This window comes from Chinchilla lanigera, unplaced genomic scaffold (assembly GCF_000276665.1).
Source record: "Chinchilla lanigera isolate Chin_1 unplaced genomic scaffold, ChiLan1.0 scaffold00029, whole genome shotgun sequence".
Classification (NCBI taxonomy): Eukaryota; Metazoa; Chordata; class Mammalia; order Rodentia; family Chinchillidae; genus Chinchilla; species Chinchilla lanigera.
The window spans coordinates 7,764,158-7,784,825 of NW_004955430.1; the positions used below are offsets into that span (position 1 = coordinate 7,764,158).

Here is a 20,668-nt window from a genome sequence, read left to right on the forward strand (position 1 = left end):
AAAAAAAAAAAAAAAAAATCCCAGCAGCAGGTTCTTTGTGAGGTCGTAAGTTTTGTCTGACTCCATCCTGTAGGTACCTGGTGGTTGTGGCTACACCTCTGGCGAGTAGATACAGTAGTGCTGAAACTTTGGACTCTTCATCCTCAGCGATCCCTTAGGTGTCCTCTGAAGTGGTCTGGAGGCTCTGGCTGTGCCGGCCTTGAAGCCGGAGGTCAGAGGAGCAGCTGACCGTCGTAGAAGGAGACCTCGTGCTAAGCACCGGGAAGTGGCAGTGATTGAGTGCCCAGGCCCTTGGTGTCAGCATCGCCTTGAGTTCCCTTTGAGATAGCACGGTGGTACCTCGGTTCAGGAACTTAATTCTTGCTGTGAGTCTGGTCACAGGCGTATCCAGGTGGCCTGTAGGACAGGCACTGAGAGCTTGAGCCGCAGGAGAGTGTGGTGACCCAGGAGTGTGCCCGCCCTTGAGAAGGCCTGTGAGGCTCACTAAGGCTTGTCCTCGTGTACCAGGCCCAGGCTTTGTGAAGCAGTCTCTTCTTACTGCCTTGGGCTTTTCATGAATCCCCATGGAACTCTGGACTTAGATTCCTCTTTGATGCTTAAAAAATTATGAATTTGGAAAAAAGAAATCTTAAAGAGGAGCATTTGATGGTGTAATTCGTTCATTCTAGGCAAGTATGGATTCACATGAAACTCAACCCAGGTCTCCTGAAAAATTTCAAAGTTGAGAACTGTGCCTCAAGTTTTACATGGAAATCATTGTACTTTGTCTGTGTATCTAAGAATGATCTTGGTCCCTTGAAAAATACTTTAACTATCAGTTTGAAATCTTGGGAACACATACTGTAGTCTGGGAGGACCAGGGTCCCATCTGCAGCCCTCTGATGGACTCATGTCTAGAGATGCACTATAAATGCTTATTCTTTGTCTCCTTAAAAGGCGAAGTGTGTCTGCTGTAAGTATTTGTAGTTTGCTGAGGGCGTGATATCCCAGTCTCAGCTGTATGGCTGATGGGGCCAGCTGGGAGTTCCGTTGAGCTATTTAACTTAGTTCTTGGTTCCCAGTTCCAGCTATCTTTGTGTGTACAGTGTGCTGAGAAGGGTGAAAAAGATCATGGAGAAGCAGTTACATCCCACCTGTCTGTCACCTGTAGGTCACCGTCCTCTTTGCAGGACAGCACATCTCCAAGAGCCCATTCGAAGTGAATGTTGACAAGGCCCAAGGAGATGCCAGTAAAGTCACCGCAAAAGGCCCAGGATTGGAAGCTGCAGGCAACATTGCCAATAAGTCCACCTATTTCGACATCTACACAGCAGGTAATGTGTCTTCTTCCATGGGTTGAACTTTTGGGCCTTCTTCCATATTGCTGAAATATGAATAGTTCTCAGGAATTTGAAGGCTTGCCTTTTTTTTTTTTTGGTACTGGGGACTGAACCCAGGGCCTTCTGTCTGTGCTACACTCCTAGTCCCCTATCCCCTCCCGCTTTTTTTTTTTGAGACAATGTCTCACTAAGGTATTACACTGCTCAGGTTAGTTTTGAACTTGTGATTCTCCTCTCTCAGCCTCCCGTAGTGCTGGAATGCAAACATGCGTCATCACATCCAGCTGAAGACTTTTCAGCTGAACAAACAACAAAATCAGCTTTTTCCAGGGTGTATTATATATTCATGATTTGCAAAACCAGCTTTTCTTTTCAAACATTTTATCATTAGGCTTGACTATGATTGGTTAGTAGTCACTTTCTCTGTACATTTCTGATTTCACTAAGTTTTCCAAAGAAACTAAATTTTAACGGTCACCTACTAGGAGTTCTATGGAAGACGCTGTGGGGCAGGGGATGGACTGACTCGGGCATACTACTTTTTGATGTAGATGACTTAGAAGATTAGTGTGAATCTGGGCAAGTTCAGTGGTACCCCCACCACCCCAAGATAATGGTGGTTGTTAATGTTTCCGTGTGACCTCCCCAGTGCCTCTGGATCCCTTTCCATTTGCATTTTGCACTGCTCGGCGGGGAGCTGTCTGAGGGGGAGCTTGCGCTCATGGATTTACTCGCTGTTTCCCAGGAGCTGGTGTGGGTGACATTGGCGTCGAGGTGGAAGATCCCCAGGGGAAGAACACTGTGGAGTTGCTTGTGGAAGACAAAGGAAACCAGGTGTATCGATGTGTGTACAAACCCATGCAGCCTGGCCCTCACGTGGTCAAGGTGTTCTTTGCTGGAGACGCCATTCCCAAGAGCCCTTTCCTTGTGCAGGTGGGGGAAGGTAAGTGCTTCTGTCATGGAGACTGACCGTGCCACTGGGTGCTGGGACCACAAAGTGATCTCACCCAGTACTGAGCTTGCCCTTTGTGCGAGGGCCACTTCAGTGGGATGTGAATTACTTTGTCATCAAACTGTTAGTACTCATATAGGTTGTTAGCTTCCCATCACGGTGACACAATACCTGAGACAATCAAGTTAATAGGAGGAAAGCTTCATTTTGGCTCACACTTTTAGCGGTTTCAGCCCATGGACACCTGGCCCTGTTGTCCCTGTATCTGTCCTGGCACAGTACACTGTGGCAGGAGCACATGGCAGCTGGAAAGCAAAGGGAGGGAGAGACAGGCTAAGATCCCAAAGTCCCCTCTGGACACACCCCCTTCAGGACACACCCCCAGTGGCCTAACTTCCTCCCGCTAGGCCCCGCCTCTTAAAGGCTCCATCCCTCCCAGTAATGCTGCAGGGGTGGACTAGGCCTTCAACATATAGGCCTTTGGGGTTCAGTTTAGATCCAGTCTATAGTAGACTGAACATCCCTGATCTGAAATCTGAGACAACTTCAGAGTCTAAATTGTTTTGAGCACTGATGTGTTGCTCAGAGAGCTTTAGATTTTGGAGCATTTTAGATTTCAGATTTTGGGATTAGGGATGCTTAACTATCGAAATCTGTGCAGATATTCTAAAACCTCTGCAAAAAGAAAAATTACATTAAAATCAGAAGTTCGAGACATGTGTTTTGGTCCTGGCATTTTGGATAAAGAATACTCAATCTGTATTTTTCATGAATCATACAGAGAACAAAGTGCATTAACAGTATGAACTCACTGAATGGGTTAGCTCCCCAAACACGCATACAGAGGAGTGGGGTCTGTCACCGAGGTTGGAGCAGCAGGTGGCCTGCTCCCTCTGCGGCCTTCACTGGCTGCCAGATACTTAGCACAACTGCCTTAAATTGTCATCCCAACCTGTGCGTTGCAGGTGGTGGGGACATGAGGTGTTGGTATCACAAGGTGTCAGTGAGAGTAGAGCTGTGGACTGTGTCCCTCATCATTCTTCTAAACCCCTTTTCAACCAGGAACACCCATTTTTCTCTAATATTAGACCTCCTCCCTTGACTTTGTTGCTCCCTTATTTTTTTTCTTCCCAACTGTGCTGCCTTTTCTAACCCAGACTTGCCTTTCCTGTTCTATCCTCCGCATCTGCACCTCTGCGTCTGCAGACTTGGCTTCCTCTTGTGAATCCTGCCTCTGGGCCAGCCTGGACCCGAAGCTGTTGGCTTCCTAGTCGCGAGCACTGGGCCAGAGGCTCTTGCTTGGTAAGGGTTGATTGGGTGGGGTGTCTTTGTGCTGCTTGTGATCGTCAGCGGAGCCTGTGCTCTTGTGACTTCGGGAGATTGCTGTGCAGGTGTTATTACAGCGCAGCCAGACCCCGAACCTACTACCCAGTTGCTTCTAAATATATCTAAGGCTTTGCAAGATAGCAGAAAATCTGACAGTTTCCTTCCAGCTCTTTAGCTCTGTTCAGTGTTTATATGAATTGAGCATTTGCCCTTTTGATGTCGAGACTGTGACACGTGTTCAGAATTTCCATGAGTGTGTGTGTGTTTTAAGACACATTTAAACCCCTGAGGAAGTCCTGTCATCCTGTTGTGACTTATTTCCAGTGCGAGTAACTTTTCTCCCTTTGACAAAGAAAAAACAAACAAAACCCCTAACATATTCATAAGCCAAACTCTTTTTGACATAAGGCAAGAGAGAATGTGGAATAGCTTTCCTGATTTTTCTCATGTTTCCTGACCTGCTCTCACTCATGGACCACCTTTTTCATTTCTGGCATATCCGTCCCATCCATCACTTACACTGTGTAGTATTTAATTAATAGACCTTTTCTTTTGACTTAATGCCTCCTGCTATAAAGATTTGAGGTTAAAAGAACTTCTTTATCTGTCACAATGGAAAACCGATGTCGCTTGTCAAAGTGCCACCATAAACTTCTGTCCACCCGTGAGCCATCTAAACTCCTAATTCCAAGAATGTTTGTCTGCCTCTTTGGGAAGCCATGGACACGGCAGGGAGGAGCAGCCAGGTGTTACAGTTGCCTCGTTTTGTGTAGCAGAGGCTCTTCTGGAGCCTGTAACCCCCGGCAGTTACTCAGAGTGAGATTTGGAAAGGAAAAGCCACCTATTAGACAAGAGGACTTTATACCCATGGATTTCCCATTTCTGCTTAATAAGAAGGTTGCCCATTCTGGGTAGAGATATTCTAGGATGCAAAGGTGTCTTTATCAACCTCTGACTGACTCCAGAGGTCCATGTGGACTACCTTTGTCTTTAGCTTTTAGACTGAGAGAGTTGGGGTTTTGAAGTAGCTTCAGAAATCAAGTCAGCAGTAACATTTCCTGCTGATCCTTGCATTTGTAGCCTCGCAGATTCTGAGACCCTTGGAACAGCTAGTGCTGACGGGTTGGGCTGCCTTGGCTCGGTGGAGCTAGACCACGTCTCTGTTTTGAGCTCTCTGTTTTGCCTGGCTCTTCATGCGGAAGACAACAGCAGTGTTTAGAGCTTCAGAAATGGCTGACCCATGGTTTGGATCCCAGACAGACTTTTTCAAGCACTGCATTTTCCAAGCAGACTTGAAAAAGTCTGGTCTTCTCAATTACTGGGCCCTTGAGTATGGCAGTGAGGTTTGAGTAATGTCCAGCACGCTGTCCTGACTCCGCCTCACAAATGAAAGGGTGAATGCCCCTCTGGGAGCATGGTGTGGGTTCACTGTGCTCTCCTGTCTTCATTGCCAAAGTAACTGTGCCCGGTTCTTCTGCAGGGTAGCTGGACAGAGTTATGTGTGTCCTTGTCTGTGAGCTGGTTTGCTCCCTGAGCAGGACCCTGGGCTTGGGCAACTGCTGCATACTTTTTTGTACAAAGCAAATATTTTCTTGGCCATTGGCTCCAAGTTACCTTGGCTTTCTCATCTCTGACTAAGAATGAAAGCTTGAACTGATGTCAAAACTCTGCTTGTAGCCTGCAATCCAAATGCCTGCCGGGCCAGTGGCCGAGGTCTGCAGCCCAAAGGCGTTCGAATCCGGGAGACTGCAGACTTCAGAGTTGATACCAAAGCTGCTGGAAGCGGGGATCTCAGCATAACCGTGAAGGGTCCTAGTAAGTGCTCCTTTCATTTCCACCTCAGCCGTGATTTTTCACTAACTTTGCTGTTATGGCATATAGATTTCTTTCCATCAGCTATTCTGATTGGTTTATCCAGAGAGCTGTGACAAGGAATTGAGGCTGTCTGGACTCTTCAGCGAAGAGAGCAGTGGTTGATTAGTAATGTCTGCCCTAGAAGTGGGCAAGAACAGTAGGCAGCTTGCTGCCTTTACATTACTTTAAGACCACTGGGAGTAGCAAAAGCAGCAGCGGCATAAGGGATTGGGGAAAGGCTGTGGTTGGAGCAACAACCCATAGTGCTATATTTTTATTCCGGGAGACCTAGGCACAGAGCAGGTTCTTTTCCAAGGTCACACAGTTTGTAAGCATCTGAGCTGGAGTTCAAGCACATTCTCCAAAGCCAGTGATTTCCCCAGTACAGGCTACATTTATTGACTATGAAATTATGTCATTTACTACTGTTATTGCTGTGAGCAATGCTCATAGGAGGAGAATAAAGTTCCCAAACATTTACCTTTGTAGGTAAATGAGATTACTGGAGGGCAGGTTCTACCCAGCAGCCTGCTCTCACTCTGTGCTTTTGGGATGGAGACAGCAGTCATGGGGACAGGTGGCTTCCTCAGAACAGCGAAGCAGCTTAGCATTTCTGGGAGCAGGTGCAGCAGTGCTAGGTGGCTTCAGTGCCATGGTTCATGGAGCTGAGCCGATTGTGCTGAGGCTGCTCCTCCCTGGTGTGGCTAGTCGTCTGGGGCAGGAAGGTTCTGAGTTCCACTAAGTTAATATTTGATCACAGAGCACCAAGTTTTGGGGCAGGCTGAACTCTGAAAGCAGCCAAGGTTCTAGACTGCCTGGACCTGGAGCCAGGCTCCTCTGGGGCTGCCTTCCCTCCCAGCTTGTTGCGACAAGAGCCAAGGAGGCGTTTTTTTCTGACCTTGGAGTCCTGCTTGATTCAATGGCTTTCTTGGCCAAACCTCAGGGCTCAACATAAAACAAGTTCCTGCCTGATGGCTGGGTCTGAGTTTGCGGAGTAGTGTCTAAAGCTCGTCCTGTTGTAGATAGCGCACAAGGCCCGTCTTGCTTTTGTCGTCCGGCGTTAGTGGGAAGAGAGATGCTGGAGCACTGAAGCCAAATACTCATAAAGGCCGCCCCTCCCCTCGGTTTTTGTAGGGCGCTGAGAAGGGTGGCAGTGATGGTGGGAAATACTGAGACGTGACCAGAATTACCTTTAAGCAGACCCAGGGCCTCAGGGCCCCTCCTGGCCCAGAGCGCTGTCTCGAGCCAGCTAGCCAGGGAATCTTCCGTTTCTCACGCTTCGGGGCAGAGAGGAGGCTGCTTTTAGCTTTGGAGGCCTCTTCCAGGTTTTGGGGGCCCACACTCATAGGAACCTGCGTAGTTTTCTTATGTGGCCTGTCTTGTGGATGTTGCCGCCCTGCTGCGCTTGTGTTGGCCCTTGTCAGCCCCAATCGCGCTGGAATGATCGCGTACTTTCTTCCCACAGAAGGCCTGGAGGAGTTGGTGAGGCAGAAGGGCTTTCAGGATGGGATCTACGCGTTCGAGTACTACCCCAGCACCCCGGGGAAGTACAGTGTTGCCATCACGTGGGGGGGACACCACATTCCGAAGAGGTGAGTCTGGGCAGACTCCTGGGCTGCTGCTTTGCAGTCTGCAGGAGGGAAAGAGATCTGCCTTGTTGAGAGCTTTTTTCCCTTTTAGAGTAGCACACAGACATTTGGCCTATTCTCAAAAGCAGCAGAGTTGCTGTGGTTTCAGCTGCTTTGCTTTAAATCAAATGCGAGTGGTTTGGGGCTGGTGGGAGGCGGGGAAGCCAGAAGGTGCAGTAATAGAGAGCAAATGGACTGTGTGTCTGTACGCCCTTCTGTACGCCGGGATTCTCGCTTTTCAGTGAATGCCCCTGTTCACAGATGCCAGGGGGGCACAGGCGGCTATGGTTTTACATTAAAACCGTCTACGTGAGTGGAGTCAGGGACCGAGGGATTCCATCCGCAGCTTTGCTTCGTGGGTGTTGCGTTTCCTCCCTGCACTCATGTGTTTTTGAGCTCTCCTGGGGACAGCCTTAAACTCTGAATAAATGGAGTTTGCCTTGAGAAATATTTGGGCATCTCAGAAGTCCCTCCAAAGCCGTGAGGCATATGTTCTAAAACCTGCAGTAAATGCCTGAGATCACAGATAGGGCCAAACCCTAGGTTGGTTATGTTTCTTCTTATACCTACACGCCCATAGTAAAATTTAATTTATAAAATACGGACAGTAAGAGATTAACAACAATAACTCATAATGGAATAGAATTAGAGCAACATACTAAAAGCTGTGTGGCTGTAGCCTGTGAAGATCCCGTATTATCCTGCACTGCCGCCCTTTCTGTGCTGTGAGTGCTGCAGTGCCTGTGGGGTGAGGCGAGGTGAAGGGAAGGAGGTGGGTGCTGCCACACAGTACCGGGCTGCGATTGACCCCTGGAGGATGCGTGTTTCAGACATCCGGCCACATGTAACTGAAACTGTAGAAAGCGAAACTGAGGGTAAAGGGGGGCTGCTCCATAGGATTCTTAGTACCTAAGCACACTAAAAACACCCCATCCAGAGTCAAAGCACATTCTTTCACATATGAGTACAGCCATTGAACTGAGCTCTCTTGTGAGAGCGTGAGTAGGATGTGGAGCAGTGTGGGCTTTCTTACTGCTCAGGCCCACAGTCTGGAGAACCCTGCTACGAAGGTCACTGGCTGCAGGATCGTGCCAGGCAGCACAGGATGGCTCGAGTGCCAGGCAGGGGCCCCTGAGCTCCCAAGGCAGCCACCTGATATTGTTGACGTAACAATGGCTGCAGAGGACCTGTGTGGAGGTGGGGCTTTTCTGGGGTTTGGGGCTGGGTGAAAGGATCAGGTGAGTGGAGAGAATGTGTGTTAGCAATTTATGGGCAGCTCCTTCTTTACTGTTCTTCAATGCTTCTGTTCCCTTCCTTCTAGCCCTTTTGAAGTTCAAGTCGGCCCAGAAGCAGGCATGCAGAAAGTTCGAGCTTGGGGCCCTGGTCTCCATGGCGGGATGGTGGGGCGGTCAGCCGACTTCGTGGTGGAGTCCATTGGCCCTGAAGTGGGGTCTCTGGGTAAGTGGAGGCAACTGACCAGTAGATTGTAGAGTCTGGGGATTATAGGGCAGCTGGGCCTGGTGTCTGCTGGGTGTTGGGGCCTTGCCCGGCCTCACTGCCTTTAGCCCCCTGACCACACGGACCTCCCTGGGTGCCGCTATAGCAGCCTCCATTTTCTCCTGCTCTTCTGAGGTAGGACAAACAAATGTAAAAAGTACATCAAAAAGGAGACAAGGAAATCGAGATTTTTAAGCTTGTTTGCTACTGACTATATAACAACACAGGGTGAAACATGTCCATTACCGAAACTAGATGTTACTCCTGATAACTCTACAAATGTATCCTCTGCATAACAAATGGATACAGTGTCAAATTGTACCATAAACTTTAATAACAGGCTAACATCCTAGTTCTGTAAAACAACCTGATGAAAAGAAATTTACGTTTTTGGGCTGTGTTACTAGTAAAATTCTTTTATGTTACATAATCTGTTATTGTTGTGGGCTAATGTCTTTTATGCCCTTGCCCTTCCTTTTAGAGTATCAGAAAATGATGTTTCTTCAGAAAAAACCCCAATATTCCTACGTTTCTTTTAGATCACTCAAGATGAGGCATTTGGTCCCTAGCTAGATAGGAGCGATCCTGCTCCTCAGCCTAAAACAGTTCCGGTCAGATCTTCGGCCTTCTACAACCCCTTAAAAATAGTGGGCCAAAGTTGGGGGTTGTGCAGCAGGACCCCCCTACCCCCCCAAAAAAGAGGAAAAAACGGAGAAAAGGAAAGCGAGATTTTAAGGTTGTGTAATACCTCTAAGAAAAACTACAGCTTCCAAACAAGCTTTTTTTTTTATTTTTATTTTTGCTTCTGGAGGCCACCCCAGCTTGTGACCCTTTCCTCCTAATACTATTCGATTCTTCAGTTGCAGGCACTGGCCCTGTCCTTTTCACCTATAAATTACACCTACAAATTGCCTTTACTGCACCCAAAAAAACCCAGCTACATTAACAACAGCGTGTCTCCACTTGAAACCCAGATAAACGGCCTGCTCCATAACCTGACCACGAAAACACACATCCTCGATCGCCTGTCGGAAAGACACCCGTCCGTGTGCCCCACTCCAGCTTGTAGCATGTTTTCATTCCTTTCAACACCCACACTCCGCTCTTAAGTGCGTCCCGGCTCTCTATCTCTAATAAACCTTCTCATGTCTGTTTTACTGGCGTGTCCTAAAAATTCTTTTTCCACAACAAGAGTCAGCAAACCTACAAATGTATTTTAAAAGAGTGGGTTAAGTGCTTTATTTCACACTTAAAAACCACAGACCCAACCCGATGACCTTTCGGTTGCCCACTGCCTCCCCCCACCAGCACGCACCCATCTGTGCTCACTTGAGGGCAGATAGGTTGTTTGGGGCTGTGGTGCCTAAACCGCGCTAGGGACATGGTAGGCACTTAGCAAATATTGTTTGTTGACTGACCTTAGTTTAGGCTAATGAAGGAGTGAATTTTACTAAAATTTGAAACTTGGGGATGGCTGTAATTCCAGCTCCTCTGGAGGCTGAGGCAGGAGGATCACACATTCAAGGACAGCTTAGGCAACTTAGTGAAAGCTGCCTCAAAATAAAACAAAATGGGCTGGAGATGTAGCTCAGTGGTAGAGTCCTTGCCTCACATGTGCAAAGCCATTGGTTTGGTCTAATAAAGTTTATTACGCAGTTTAAAAAAACTTGGCAGGTGTATACGTTCTTCAGTGTGGAACTGAATATATTTTAAATATAAACTTGATCAGTTTGTATGATTAATTAATTTTTTTGTGTTTTGAGACAGGGTCTCGCTAGGTAGTTCAGGCTGGCCTTGAACTCACTGTGTAGCCCAGGCTGTCCTTGGACTTGTGACGATCCTCCTACCTCAGCCTCCTGAGTACTGGGATTAGAGGCGTGCACCACCACACTCGGCTTATATGATCATTTTAGATTAGGGGTCAGGAAACTATTCCTGTAAACTTGTCACCGTTGTGTGACTCTGTCATTATAGCCTGAAAGCAGCCATACCAAAATGTTTTTAGTTTTCAGTTTTTTGAGACAGGGTCTTACCTTATAGTTCAGGCTGGTCTTGAACTCGTTATGTAACTCAGGCTGGTCTCAAACTCTGAGTGATTCCCCTGCCTCAGCCTCCCAGTTGCTGGAATTGCAGGTGCATGCCAATACATCTGGCGAAAATACCAATGAATGGCCACATTCCAGCAAATTTTATTTACTGAAACAGGCAGTAAGCCAGCTTTGGCCTTTGTGCCATACTTTACTGGCCCTGTTTTAGGTAGAGCAATAAGCAAAAAAAAGAAAAATAAATATTTAATTTTCCCTACTAGAAAGATTAATCATTTTGATATTAGGATACATTTAACTTTTTGGTGCATCCTTCCAGACTTTTCCCCCATAGACATGCAAATGTTGATTTGCCACGTAAATTATCCCGGGGAATTCTTTATAGCTGTGTGCAGGAGTCAAATACAGGGCCTGCCTTCATTGTGCATGGCATGCGTGGAATTCCACTGTATGGGTATTTCTCTTGTTGGGTTCTTCAGTTATGTCCAAAGTTGTGCTGTGTAAACAGTGTGGAGTTCATATCCTCTGTTATTTCCTTCAGGCAAAGGCCCAGAGGTAGGTTTAGTGGGGCAAGGAGCAGGCACTAGTTTAAGGCTTTCGGCACCTGTTGACATATTGCCATAGAAAGATTTGATGTAAAAAACAGAAGTATCCGTGCCAACCCTTCTATCTCTAGCAAGGACTCAGTGATACTGGTTTTGTGGGAAAGGGGCACAGATTTCATTTGGCTTTTCAGGAAGAAGGAAGAATGAGTTGGTAGTGACATAACAGACCCTTTCTACAATATAATCAGGAGGCCTTTCTACCCTACCCCGCAGGGTTTGCCATTGAAGGCCCTTCCCAGGCAAAGATCGAGTATGACGACCAGAACGATGGATCGTGTGATGTCAAATACTGGCCCAAAGAGCCCGGAGAATACGCCGTGCACATCATGTGTGATGACGAAGACATAAAAGACAGCCCGTACATGGCCCTCATCCGCCCTGCCATGGGAGACTACAACCCAGACCTGGTGAGCCAGCCTGGCCTGTGGCTTTCCTCTCTTCCCTGACCCTCACACTCCCCGAACCCCTGAGAGTTGCCGTAGCAGGATCTTGAGAGATGGCAGAGATTCTTTCAGATCCTTGGATAGAACATGCAGCGCTTCTATAATTTCGGGCAAGTAACACACCACTCTGCCTGTTTGCATGATACCAGTATCTGCTTTCCAGAGCATCTGAGGAGACTTAGGGTCGCATGGAGAAAACACAGCCTTTGCCACAGTGCCTGACCTACGTAGGGGACTCCAGAGCTGCTGGTGTTTTGTAACCCAGAGCACCATGTTCCAGTCCTGCCCTTTTTTGTAGTTACAATTTCAGTATGCTCATAGACAGAGGTTGTCTCCACCGTCCCACCTTCAGCTCTCCTTCTCCTGAGTTGGAGCAGCGTTTCCGAGGGCTTTTTCTCAAGCTCTTAGAAGGCGGGTAAGCATCCTGCCTGGGCCTTCCCTGCCAGCCGATCGGAGGGGACCCTCACCCCATGTGTGCTGCTGTGGGACCCTTGCGCAGTTGTCTTGGGGCTGGCGTTAGTCTGGGCTTGACCTAGGTCATTCCTTGACCAACCATTAGTCCTTTGCTATCTGGAAGCTATAAACTTCTGGGATGTTGTCCATGGTAAAGGTTCTGAGCATAGAAATTGGGCAGAGCCAGAAGTCCCTCCCCTAGTTAGTGGAAGTTCTTTCTCTCGGCATAAAATAAGGCAGGGAGCTTAGGCTGTACTGTTTCATTTTATTTTTTATTTTATTTTGTGGGGCTGCTGATTGGCCCTAGGGCCTGTGTATGCTACCATCGAACCATATCTCAGTCCCGGTACTATTTATTTAAAGGTACAGCCGACTTGGGCATTTTCCTTTCCATAGCCATCTTCACATGGATACTGTGAAACCAGTCACGAGCCATTTTGTCCCCGCTACCATTCCTTGAATACCAGTCATCATATAGGGCAGTGGTGGCAGATCTGTGGCACGCATGCCTCAGTGGCACACAGAGCCCTCTCTGCCGGCACGCAAGGCAAGTTGTCCCAGTGTCACCCCAGCAGCCAAGCATTCAGGTTTAATTGCAGTGTTGGCACTTTGTGGTAAACGAGTGGGATCGGGGTTACAGTTGGGGCACTTGGTCCCTGCAAGGCTTGCCGACACTGGTCTAGGGGCTTGATGATTAGGGTATTGCACGGAAAGAGAATCATTATGGCCCTTTGCTCCAGGTCCAAGCGTACGGGCCGGGTTTGGAGAGATCTGGGTGCATTGTCAACAACCCAGCTGAGTTCACCGTGGACCCAAAGGATGCTGGGAAAGCTCCCTTAATGATATACGCTCAGGTAAGTTTCTGGGGGCCACCTGTGCAGGCAGTTGTCAGATCGAAAGCGGAACGGCGGGTTGTCATGGGGTTGATGCTGAGCTTTCTTTCTCGTCCATGGTTGGGAGTAATAAGAGTACGCACTACCTTACGGAGTTAAGTGAGGGTTGAGACTGACGTAAGCAAGGCATTTTTCATGAACTTGATAATTTGCATTCTGTGGAAAGAAGGCTTGTTTCAGGTTACTATGGGAAGTTTATAAACAAAGTTGAAAATACGTTTATCTAATGCAGTTGACCAGAGAGCGTGAGTGTAGGGATTGAAATTGAAAAACACGTAAGAGGTAAAGACAAACTGGGATATAGGGTGTGCACCTTTGGTTCTGGTACTTGGGAGGCTGAGGTGGGAAAATCATTTGAACCCAGGAATTTGAGACCAACTTGAGCCATGTGGTCAGACCCTGCCTCAAAAGACAAAAAAGGATGTGACATTGTATCAGCTGTCGTCCTTGCGGAATGAGAACATGGCACGCTGCGGCTGCCCCGTTAAGTCTCATTGGTTAAGCAGGTGATCCCTTGGCTGTCTTGGGAGGCCTGCTTGGTAGAGACTGTGAGGGCCCCTCTGCTCCTAAGTTTGGCTCTTTTGCAGGACGGGGAAGGCCAGCCGATTGACATACAGATGAAAACGCGGATGGACGGCACGTATGCCTGCTCATACACCCCGGTGAAGCCTATCAAGCACACCATTGCTGTGGTCTGGGGCGGCGTGAACATCCCGCACAGCCCGTACAGGGTAGGTGTGAGGCGAGTCCTGGCTGTTGTATGAAGTCTGTTTTGTTGCCGTATCTGGGCTCTGTGCCTGACAGCCACAGTATGTGTGAGGAACGGGCCAGTCCCTGGTGGGCCTTGGAAGGTGGTGGGCTCTGCAGGGCGGAGTGCTCTAGACTGCCCCACTGATCGTTAGTAACAGTGCTTTGCTGCGTCCAATCGGAAAACTCGATAATTTTCTCTGTGTCTTCTTTAGGTCAACATTGGGCAAGGTAGCCATCCTCAGAAGGTCAAAGTGTTTGGGCCAGGCGTGGAAAGAAGTGGTCTGAAGGCAAACGAGCCCACTCACTTCACCGTGGACTGTACCGAGGCCGGGGAAGGTGAGAACAGGCTTCACATAACCCAGTGATTATTGCCCCTTCCAAAAGGAAGTTCTTTTTACAGTGTTTAGAGGAGTGTGAACTTTGAACCAGGAAGTAGTCAGTGTAGATAGGTAATTGTTCATTAATGTGCCTCTGTGTCACGTTCTTGATGATATCCTTCCTCCCTTTTCCAAAGCCCTGACTTAATACCCTCCCTTTCGTAGGGTTTTTACTTGAAACCTCCTTCCCTGTTGCTCTCTTGGAAGTGATTGTGCAGGACATGCTGTTTCTTGTAAAATGTTGCTTTAATAAGCTGGTCTGTTCCAGGTGACGTCAGCGTTGGCATTAAGTGTGATGCCCGGGTGTTAAGTGAGGATGAGGAAGATGTGGATTTTGACATTATTCACAATGCTAATGACACATTTACAGTCAAATATGTGCCTCCTGCCACCGGGCGATACACTATCAAAGTTCTCTTTGCATCACAGGTGTGTGTTGGGGCCTGGGAAGGGACGGGCGGGAGTGTCCTGGGTTCTTTCTGGTCACCTGTGTGCATGTTTTCTTTTTGTTTTTTTACACAGCAGGAAGGTATCTTGAGAACTCTGTTCAGTAGTTTTTCCTCCCTGGTTCCTTAAAACCCAGAAGGAAAAAAAATACCTACAACTAGATTTTTTACCACATATAGCAGAAGCAAGGCAGTATATTAGTGTTTAAGAGCAGGACTGGAGACAGATTCGTTGTAAACTTTCATCAGGCTTCAATTGAAACTCAAATAACAGCTAAACGTGTTCTTCTTTAATGTCTTTGAAGCAGTAACTATGGGCCGGCCCTTAAACTTTTATAGGGAGAGGTGTTTTGTTTTGTTTTGTTTTTGTCCCCCACCACCGGGAATCGAACTCACGACCTTGTGCTTGCCAGGCAGGCTCTGTGCCGCTGAGCTAAATCCCCAGCCCCAGGGAGAGGTGTTTTGAAGTGTCAGGTGTGTGATAGCAATGACTGGGTGAGCAGTACCATGAAAACAGGAATTTTGAAATTTGTATGATTAAAACCAACTTTACTTAATAACAGGAACCTCAGGAGAAAGTTTTGTGCCTAAATGTCATGGCCTTGAGTTGACTTCCTCCAGTCTTGAGCTGACTCCACACTTCTTTTACCTTTATTCTGACAGTCTGCAACACGCTTTTTGAGGAATTGTAATCATTTTGTTTCTGTCCTTGTAGTCCTGAAACGTTAGCTCCTTGGCATTTCCTTCCTACAATCCTATATAGTGTCATCAGTTTGGGTCTTACTCTGGGTAGTATTTTTTCCATTCTCAGTACCCAACATCTAGAGTAAGGGTTCAGAGTCCTCAGATTTGTTTGTCCTCTCAGGGCTGCAGGCAGGAGTAGCGGCCTCTCGTGGCCTTACTAATGCTTGTGTGCAGTCTTTACCTGTGTAACGGAAGTTTGCTCGCCACCTGCTGCCTTAGATGGGCTAAGCTTCACCCTGTGTGTCTGGGCAGAAGGCTAGGCTCTGGCGGTAGCTCAGGGGCTTTCCTTCTGAGACAGTGTCTCTGCTACAGGAAATCCCCACCAGCCCTTTCAGAGTCAAAGTTGACCCTTCCCACGACGCCAGCAAAGTGAAGGCGGAAGGCCCCGGGCTCAGCAGAACAGGTAAGATGGCACGGGTGGGGCTGTCCTGTGTTCAGTGATGCTGGGTGTGGAGGGATTTATCGTCACCCCTGGGCTCAGATGGAGCCAGGGACAGCGTACCTGTCTGAGCCGAGGACCTGTCTTCTCACCGGCTCTGAGGTAGTGTGGTGCAGTTGAACCTGTCAGACTGGTCTAAAAACGAAACTGCTCCAGCTGGCCTGGTCTCACTTGTGTCCCCATGTCCTTGTAGGTGTGGAGAATGGCAAGCCGACCCACTTCACTGTCTACACCAAGGGTGCTGGGAAAGCCCCGCTCAACGTGCAGTTCAGCAGCCCTCTTCCTGGTGATGCGGTGAAGGACTTGGATATCATCGACAATTACGACTACTCGCACACTGTGAAATACACACCCGCCCAGCAGGTAGCGTCTTTCTTGTTCCCTGCTCTGGCTGGCCAGGCCTACGCAGTGCTGGCCTCAGACCGTAGGGACGCTATTGGCAGGGGTGGTAGCACTGTGCCCTGGGGGTGGCTCACCACGCCTTTCCTTCCCTCTCTCCGGGAACGCTGACCTAAGCTTGGGAGGCGTGCTCCACGCAGTCTGCAGATTTCCCGAGAACGAGCAGGAAACCAGTCCCACGTCTCCCTCTGCTTTGGGTTTTTGATATTTAGGAACTCAGGCCTACCTTTTTCTAATGCACCCACATCAGCAGTTCTCTCTCTCTCTCTCTCTCCCTCTCTTTCTCCCCCATGTGCCCTTCCTTCCAGCTGCCTCTCAGGCTCCTGTTAATTACTTGGGGGAGAAAGAGCTGCACACCTGCATTTTTCCTTATCAGCCCTTCTAGCTGAGTTTTCTGCTTTCCTCTTTATGAGGTGTTTTAATGGGGTCTTTTAGAAGAGCCAGTTCAGCTTTAGTCCCTAAGGCCTGAAGCGTTATTTAGGGCAGCAAATAATTGTTCCCTTTCACAAAGTGTAGGCATTCAGGTCTGTCTTGCCATTTAGGCTGGTTTACCCTGATTACTTTATGCAGTAAAGCTCTGAAAAAACAACCGCTTTATATAAAGTTCATGTTTATGTGCTGAAGATTTTTTAAAAACTCATTTTTTTTTTTTTTGGTGGTGGAATATATGCAGCCTTCACCACCTTGACCATATCGAAGGGCGCCCTTCGGCGGTATTAACACCTGTCACGCCCCGCAACCACCATCTGTCGCCACCGCCCCTTTCATCTTGCAGAACTGAAACGCTGTACTCATTTTATTTGTTTCAAATTTTGTTTTACTTCATGTTCACACCTCAAGGGTCTGGACACAGACCTCCTAGCAGAAAAGCCGGGATTTTTAGTACTTACACCTGACATTGCAAACAGTTATTCTCAGCCTCGGAGGTCCCTTCATGCTCAAGGGAAACAGCCCCCTGTGTGAGACATGCCATTTGTAGGACAAGAAGGGCGAGGCTGTGTGCCCTCCCCCTGGGCACTCTCCACAAGGGGTACAGTGAGAATGGGGCACGGGGGCCGGGGGAGCTGATCTCTTTCTTTGGGGCTACATATCCTTGGAGATCACCTCTTTTTTATGAGAACTTTCTGGGCAGTGCAAGGAGTTCTCTGATGCAGGGTCTGTGTGTTGGTCTTGAAATATGGCCTTGAATCTCCAGACTTGCTTATTCCTGTGCTTTTTTTTTTGTTTTTTTTTCTGGTACCGGGAATTGGACTCAAGACCTTGCGCTTGCCAGGCAGGCACTGTGCCACTGAGCTAAATCCCCAGCCGCTATTCCTGTGCTTTTAAAAAATCCTAAGGAGTGATTCCTTATAGTAATAATAAAATGGATACTTTGTTGCTAGGCTGTTGTTTTCTCAGCAGCCTGCTCAGGGGTAAGTAGGTAATTGTTTTCTTGCTGATGGCTCTGAGGGCTGGTGAGGCCCCACTACCACCGCCTTGACATGACAGTGTCTTTGTGCCCATTCTCCGAGTTCCTTGAGAGGAGGTACCAGGACGCTGCTGTCATGCACGCTGACCATGGTTTTGCTTTATCCTATATCAGTTTACCTTTTCGTGTTTTACTGAGCTGTTAGAACGTAAGTTGGGATCAGAGTTTGACCTGTACCCCTTGAAAGGATGGGAGAACATGGATCACCCCAAGGTCAAGTGTGTCTGGTTTTCTGATAGCAGCAGGTTTGCAGACTGCTGGCATATGCGGTAGCCTCCCTCTTGTGGGGGCTGTCTGTCCAAATGTGGGTGTGTGTAAGAGCTGGGTGGTATCTTGGTGTCAGTCACTGCCTTTTGTGTGAGTAGGTCTCACAGTACTTCTCTGATTTTTATTTGTCATTTATAGCAAGGTGAGAGTTTTCATTATTTGGGCCACTTGCTGTTCTTCACCTTTCTCTATGGCAGAGAAAACAGGTGACTTGTTTTCTTGGGTTGTGAGTTTCCTGACAATAGGATGTCATGGCCTACGAGCATTTTCCCACCCCTGGCCCCAGGCAACAACCCCAGCGCCATCAGTGCCCTGAATGGATTAGTGGGTGAATGAGTGAATAACCAATATGGCACCTTGATTATAACCAGAGCAGTGTGGGAACACTGTAAGGTGGTAGAGGAGTCTATTGGCATGTGTTTTCTGAGGAGCAGCTGAAAGTTCAAGATCAGGTAAAGGAAGTGTACCTGTAAGTTGAGTTGTGCTCATAAGTGTGATAAAGAGGTTTGGATCAGTTGGAATGTCACCTCCAGCCTGGAAGGAGGTGGCCTTCGTTGAGGACTGATGCATACGGGACACCGTCTTATGGTGGTTTTGGGGAATAACAGGCTGGAACTTTCTAGAAACAGCTGCTTGGTGTTATATATGGGCACGTCCTGCGTGGGGTGGGTGCTTCCCCTCAGAATGCTGACTGTGGGTCATTCCTGGCTTTTTGCTCCTTGACCCCAGTAGAGCTGCTGATCTCTCCCGCTGGGGCCCAGAGTGTTAGCTTGCAAGAGCTCCCTTGCCTGGAGTGGACAAGTGATGTGTGGCTGGTGATGTGTCCGCTTTGTCACACACAGTGCTGAGAGCTCTTTTTGCCTTAGAGGAGTAGACATGGTGGATTGGAGCTTGAGGACCTCCCAGAGGTCATGCAAAGGCTGGACTTTATAGAAAGGTAGTGATTTTCCCGAGGACTTCGCCTTCTTTGCCTTTGGTTATCTGTGGTCTCAAGTGGCTTAAAGTTCTCAGCCCAAGCTCCCGCATACAGAACAGTTTGAGACAAAGCTGGAGGTAGCAGCTCTGTTATATGCTATATGTGGCAGGAACCACTGGGAATCAGATCCTCCTCGTGATACCGTGGCGCCTTCAGGAGACCATGCGAGCTCACAGAGCCTCACAGGACAGCAGTCCCTGCCTAGAAATGCCCTTAGTGTGGTGGCCAGGGCTGCTCCAGAGGGCTGTGGAGGGCAGGGTGTTGTTGGTGGCTCTTCTGTCAGGTCAGGGTCCTTGTGTACCTGTGTTTTGCAGAGTAAGGGTCAGATTTCAGAAGCATGTAGAACAGAAGTGTCCCACAGCCAGCCGCCTTGTGGTGAAAAGGTGCAGGTGGCCCAGGGCTCCTCACAGCCCCCTAGGTAGAAAGCACAATGCATTGCTTATCTGGCCTGGGGTGTGGACTGGAGGTGCTTTTGGCATTGAGGGTGTAGATCTCTGAGGTTTTTTCTTCCCCCATGTTAGGTTATTTAAGATATAGTTCATTTCCTAGCTGAGATTTTCATTGCTTTTGTGACAGATGAGGACATACATTCTTCTATGAGACAGGCTTCACTGGAAGAGAATTTTTCCTTTTCTCCTTAGCACTTCAGGAAGTGGCCAGAAAACTTCTGGGGTTGAGGAGAAGGTGTTTCCAGGACTCGCTCATAGCCTCCAGGCTTGTCCTGGAGGAGTTTAGGGGATTGGGGCAGATCGCGGGGCTGGGAATGCCAAGGTGGATGAAGCCACCAGTCAGTCTTCCCCTGACCATTACAAGGACCCCTTTCCTGTCTCCTGGCCGGCTCTCCGCTCTGTTGAGTTTGACCTGCGCACATTTTACCATGCAATGCCGTGCACTGAGGGAGGGGCCTGTTGGTTGTGTGTGCAGTGTTAAAAATTCTGGAAAATCAATCCTTTTCTCTTCATTGGTGCAACCACTGTTTTCTTGGCTTCCCCCTGCCTTATTACAAAAGGAATGTGAGAAAAGAAAGACACATGCCAAAAGCTACATCCATTCAGCACTTCTTTATCAGCGACAGCTTTCAGCAGGGCCTGAATGTCAGCGGGCCTGCTGTGCGGGGTGGGGATCAGCCCTCCCTCCACGTCCCTTACGTGGTGCCTGGACCAGTGAGGTGAGGGGACCTTGATCTGTTGAATGGCAGAGGCTTTTACAAGCCTTGGCCGGGAGGGAGGGGACTCGGTGGACTGTGGAGAGAAGAATCTGGCCCAGAGCCTGTGAGAACCGCAGTGGCACAGCCATTCCGTCCGTCCAGAGCCCCCAAGGCCACCAGCAAAGGGGCCTCCTGACCCCCCAGCGCAGGGTGCCTTTGCACTTCAGAGGACAACAGTGAGGTACTGTGTGCAGCTGAAGAAAGAACGACTCTGCTCCGAGTGAACTACTGCAGATCCCTTTTGCATCCTGGTGGCCTAAAACTGATTGCCAGGATGTGGAAAAACTGGTTCTGTTTGTTCAGTGGCCCCAGGGAGGCCCGTGGCTAGGGCTGGCTGTGTGCTGGGAGGGGAGCCGGCGGGGCAGAGAACACAGGTTAGGAAGCGCTCACACTTACTTCCCAGATGTGTGATGGGGGCCAGATCCTTCAACCTTGCTGAGCCATGGATTCCTAGCTTGGAAAAACGGGGAGACAGTAGGAACTTTGCCTTAGGTCTATTTTGAGCTTGAATTGCGGAAATGCATAAAAGCACCCAGCGCGGTGCTTGCCACAGGGCCCGCTCAGTGAGTTGTCCCGGTGG

At 48.6% G+C, this 20,668-nt stretch overlaps 1 protein-coding gene across 4 annotated transcripts in view; it reads left to right on the top strand.

The window, feature by feature from the left end:
* Flnb (filamin B, beta) overlaps window positions 1-20,668 on the top strand; it is a 151,731-nt gene that overhangs the window by 83,764 nt on the left and 47,299 nt on the right. For all 4 annotated transcript variants that reach the window (XM_005387431.1, XM_013515640.1, XM_005387432.1 and 1 more), the window contains exons 7-18: window positions 1,151-1,313; window positions 2,065-2,262; window positions 5,275-5,412; window positions 6,917-7,043; window positions 8,401-8,537; window positions 11,440-11,633; window positions 12,863-12,976; window positions 13,603-13,746; window positions 13,978-14,101; window positions 14,411-14,571; window positions 15,645-15,735; window positions 15,965-16,134. In XM_005387431.1, the coding sequence (XP_005387488.1) occupies window positions 1,151-1,313; window positions 2,065-2,262; window positions 5,275-5,412; window positions 6,917-7,043; window positions 8,401-8,537; window positions 11,440-11,633; window positions 12,863-12,976; window positions 13,603-13,746; window positions 13,978-14,101; window positions 14,411-14,571; window positions 15,645-15,735; window positions 15,965-16,134 (1,761 nt within the window). The remainder of the gene's footprint in view (window positions 1-1,150; window positions 1,314-2,064; window positions 2,263-5,274; window positions 5,413-6,916; window positions 7,044-8,400; window positions 8,538-11,439; window positions 11,634-12,862; window positions 12,977-13,602; window positions 13,747-13,977; window positions 14,102-14,410; window positions 14,572-15,644; window positions 15,736-15,964; window positions 16,135-20,668) is intronic.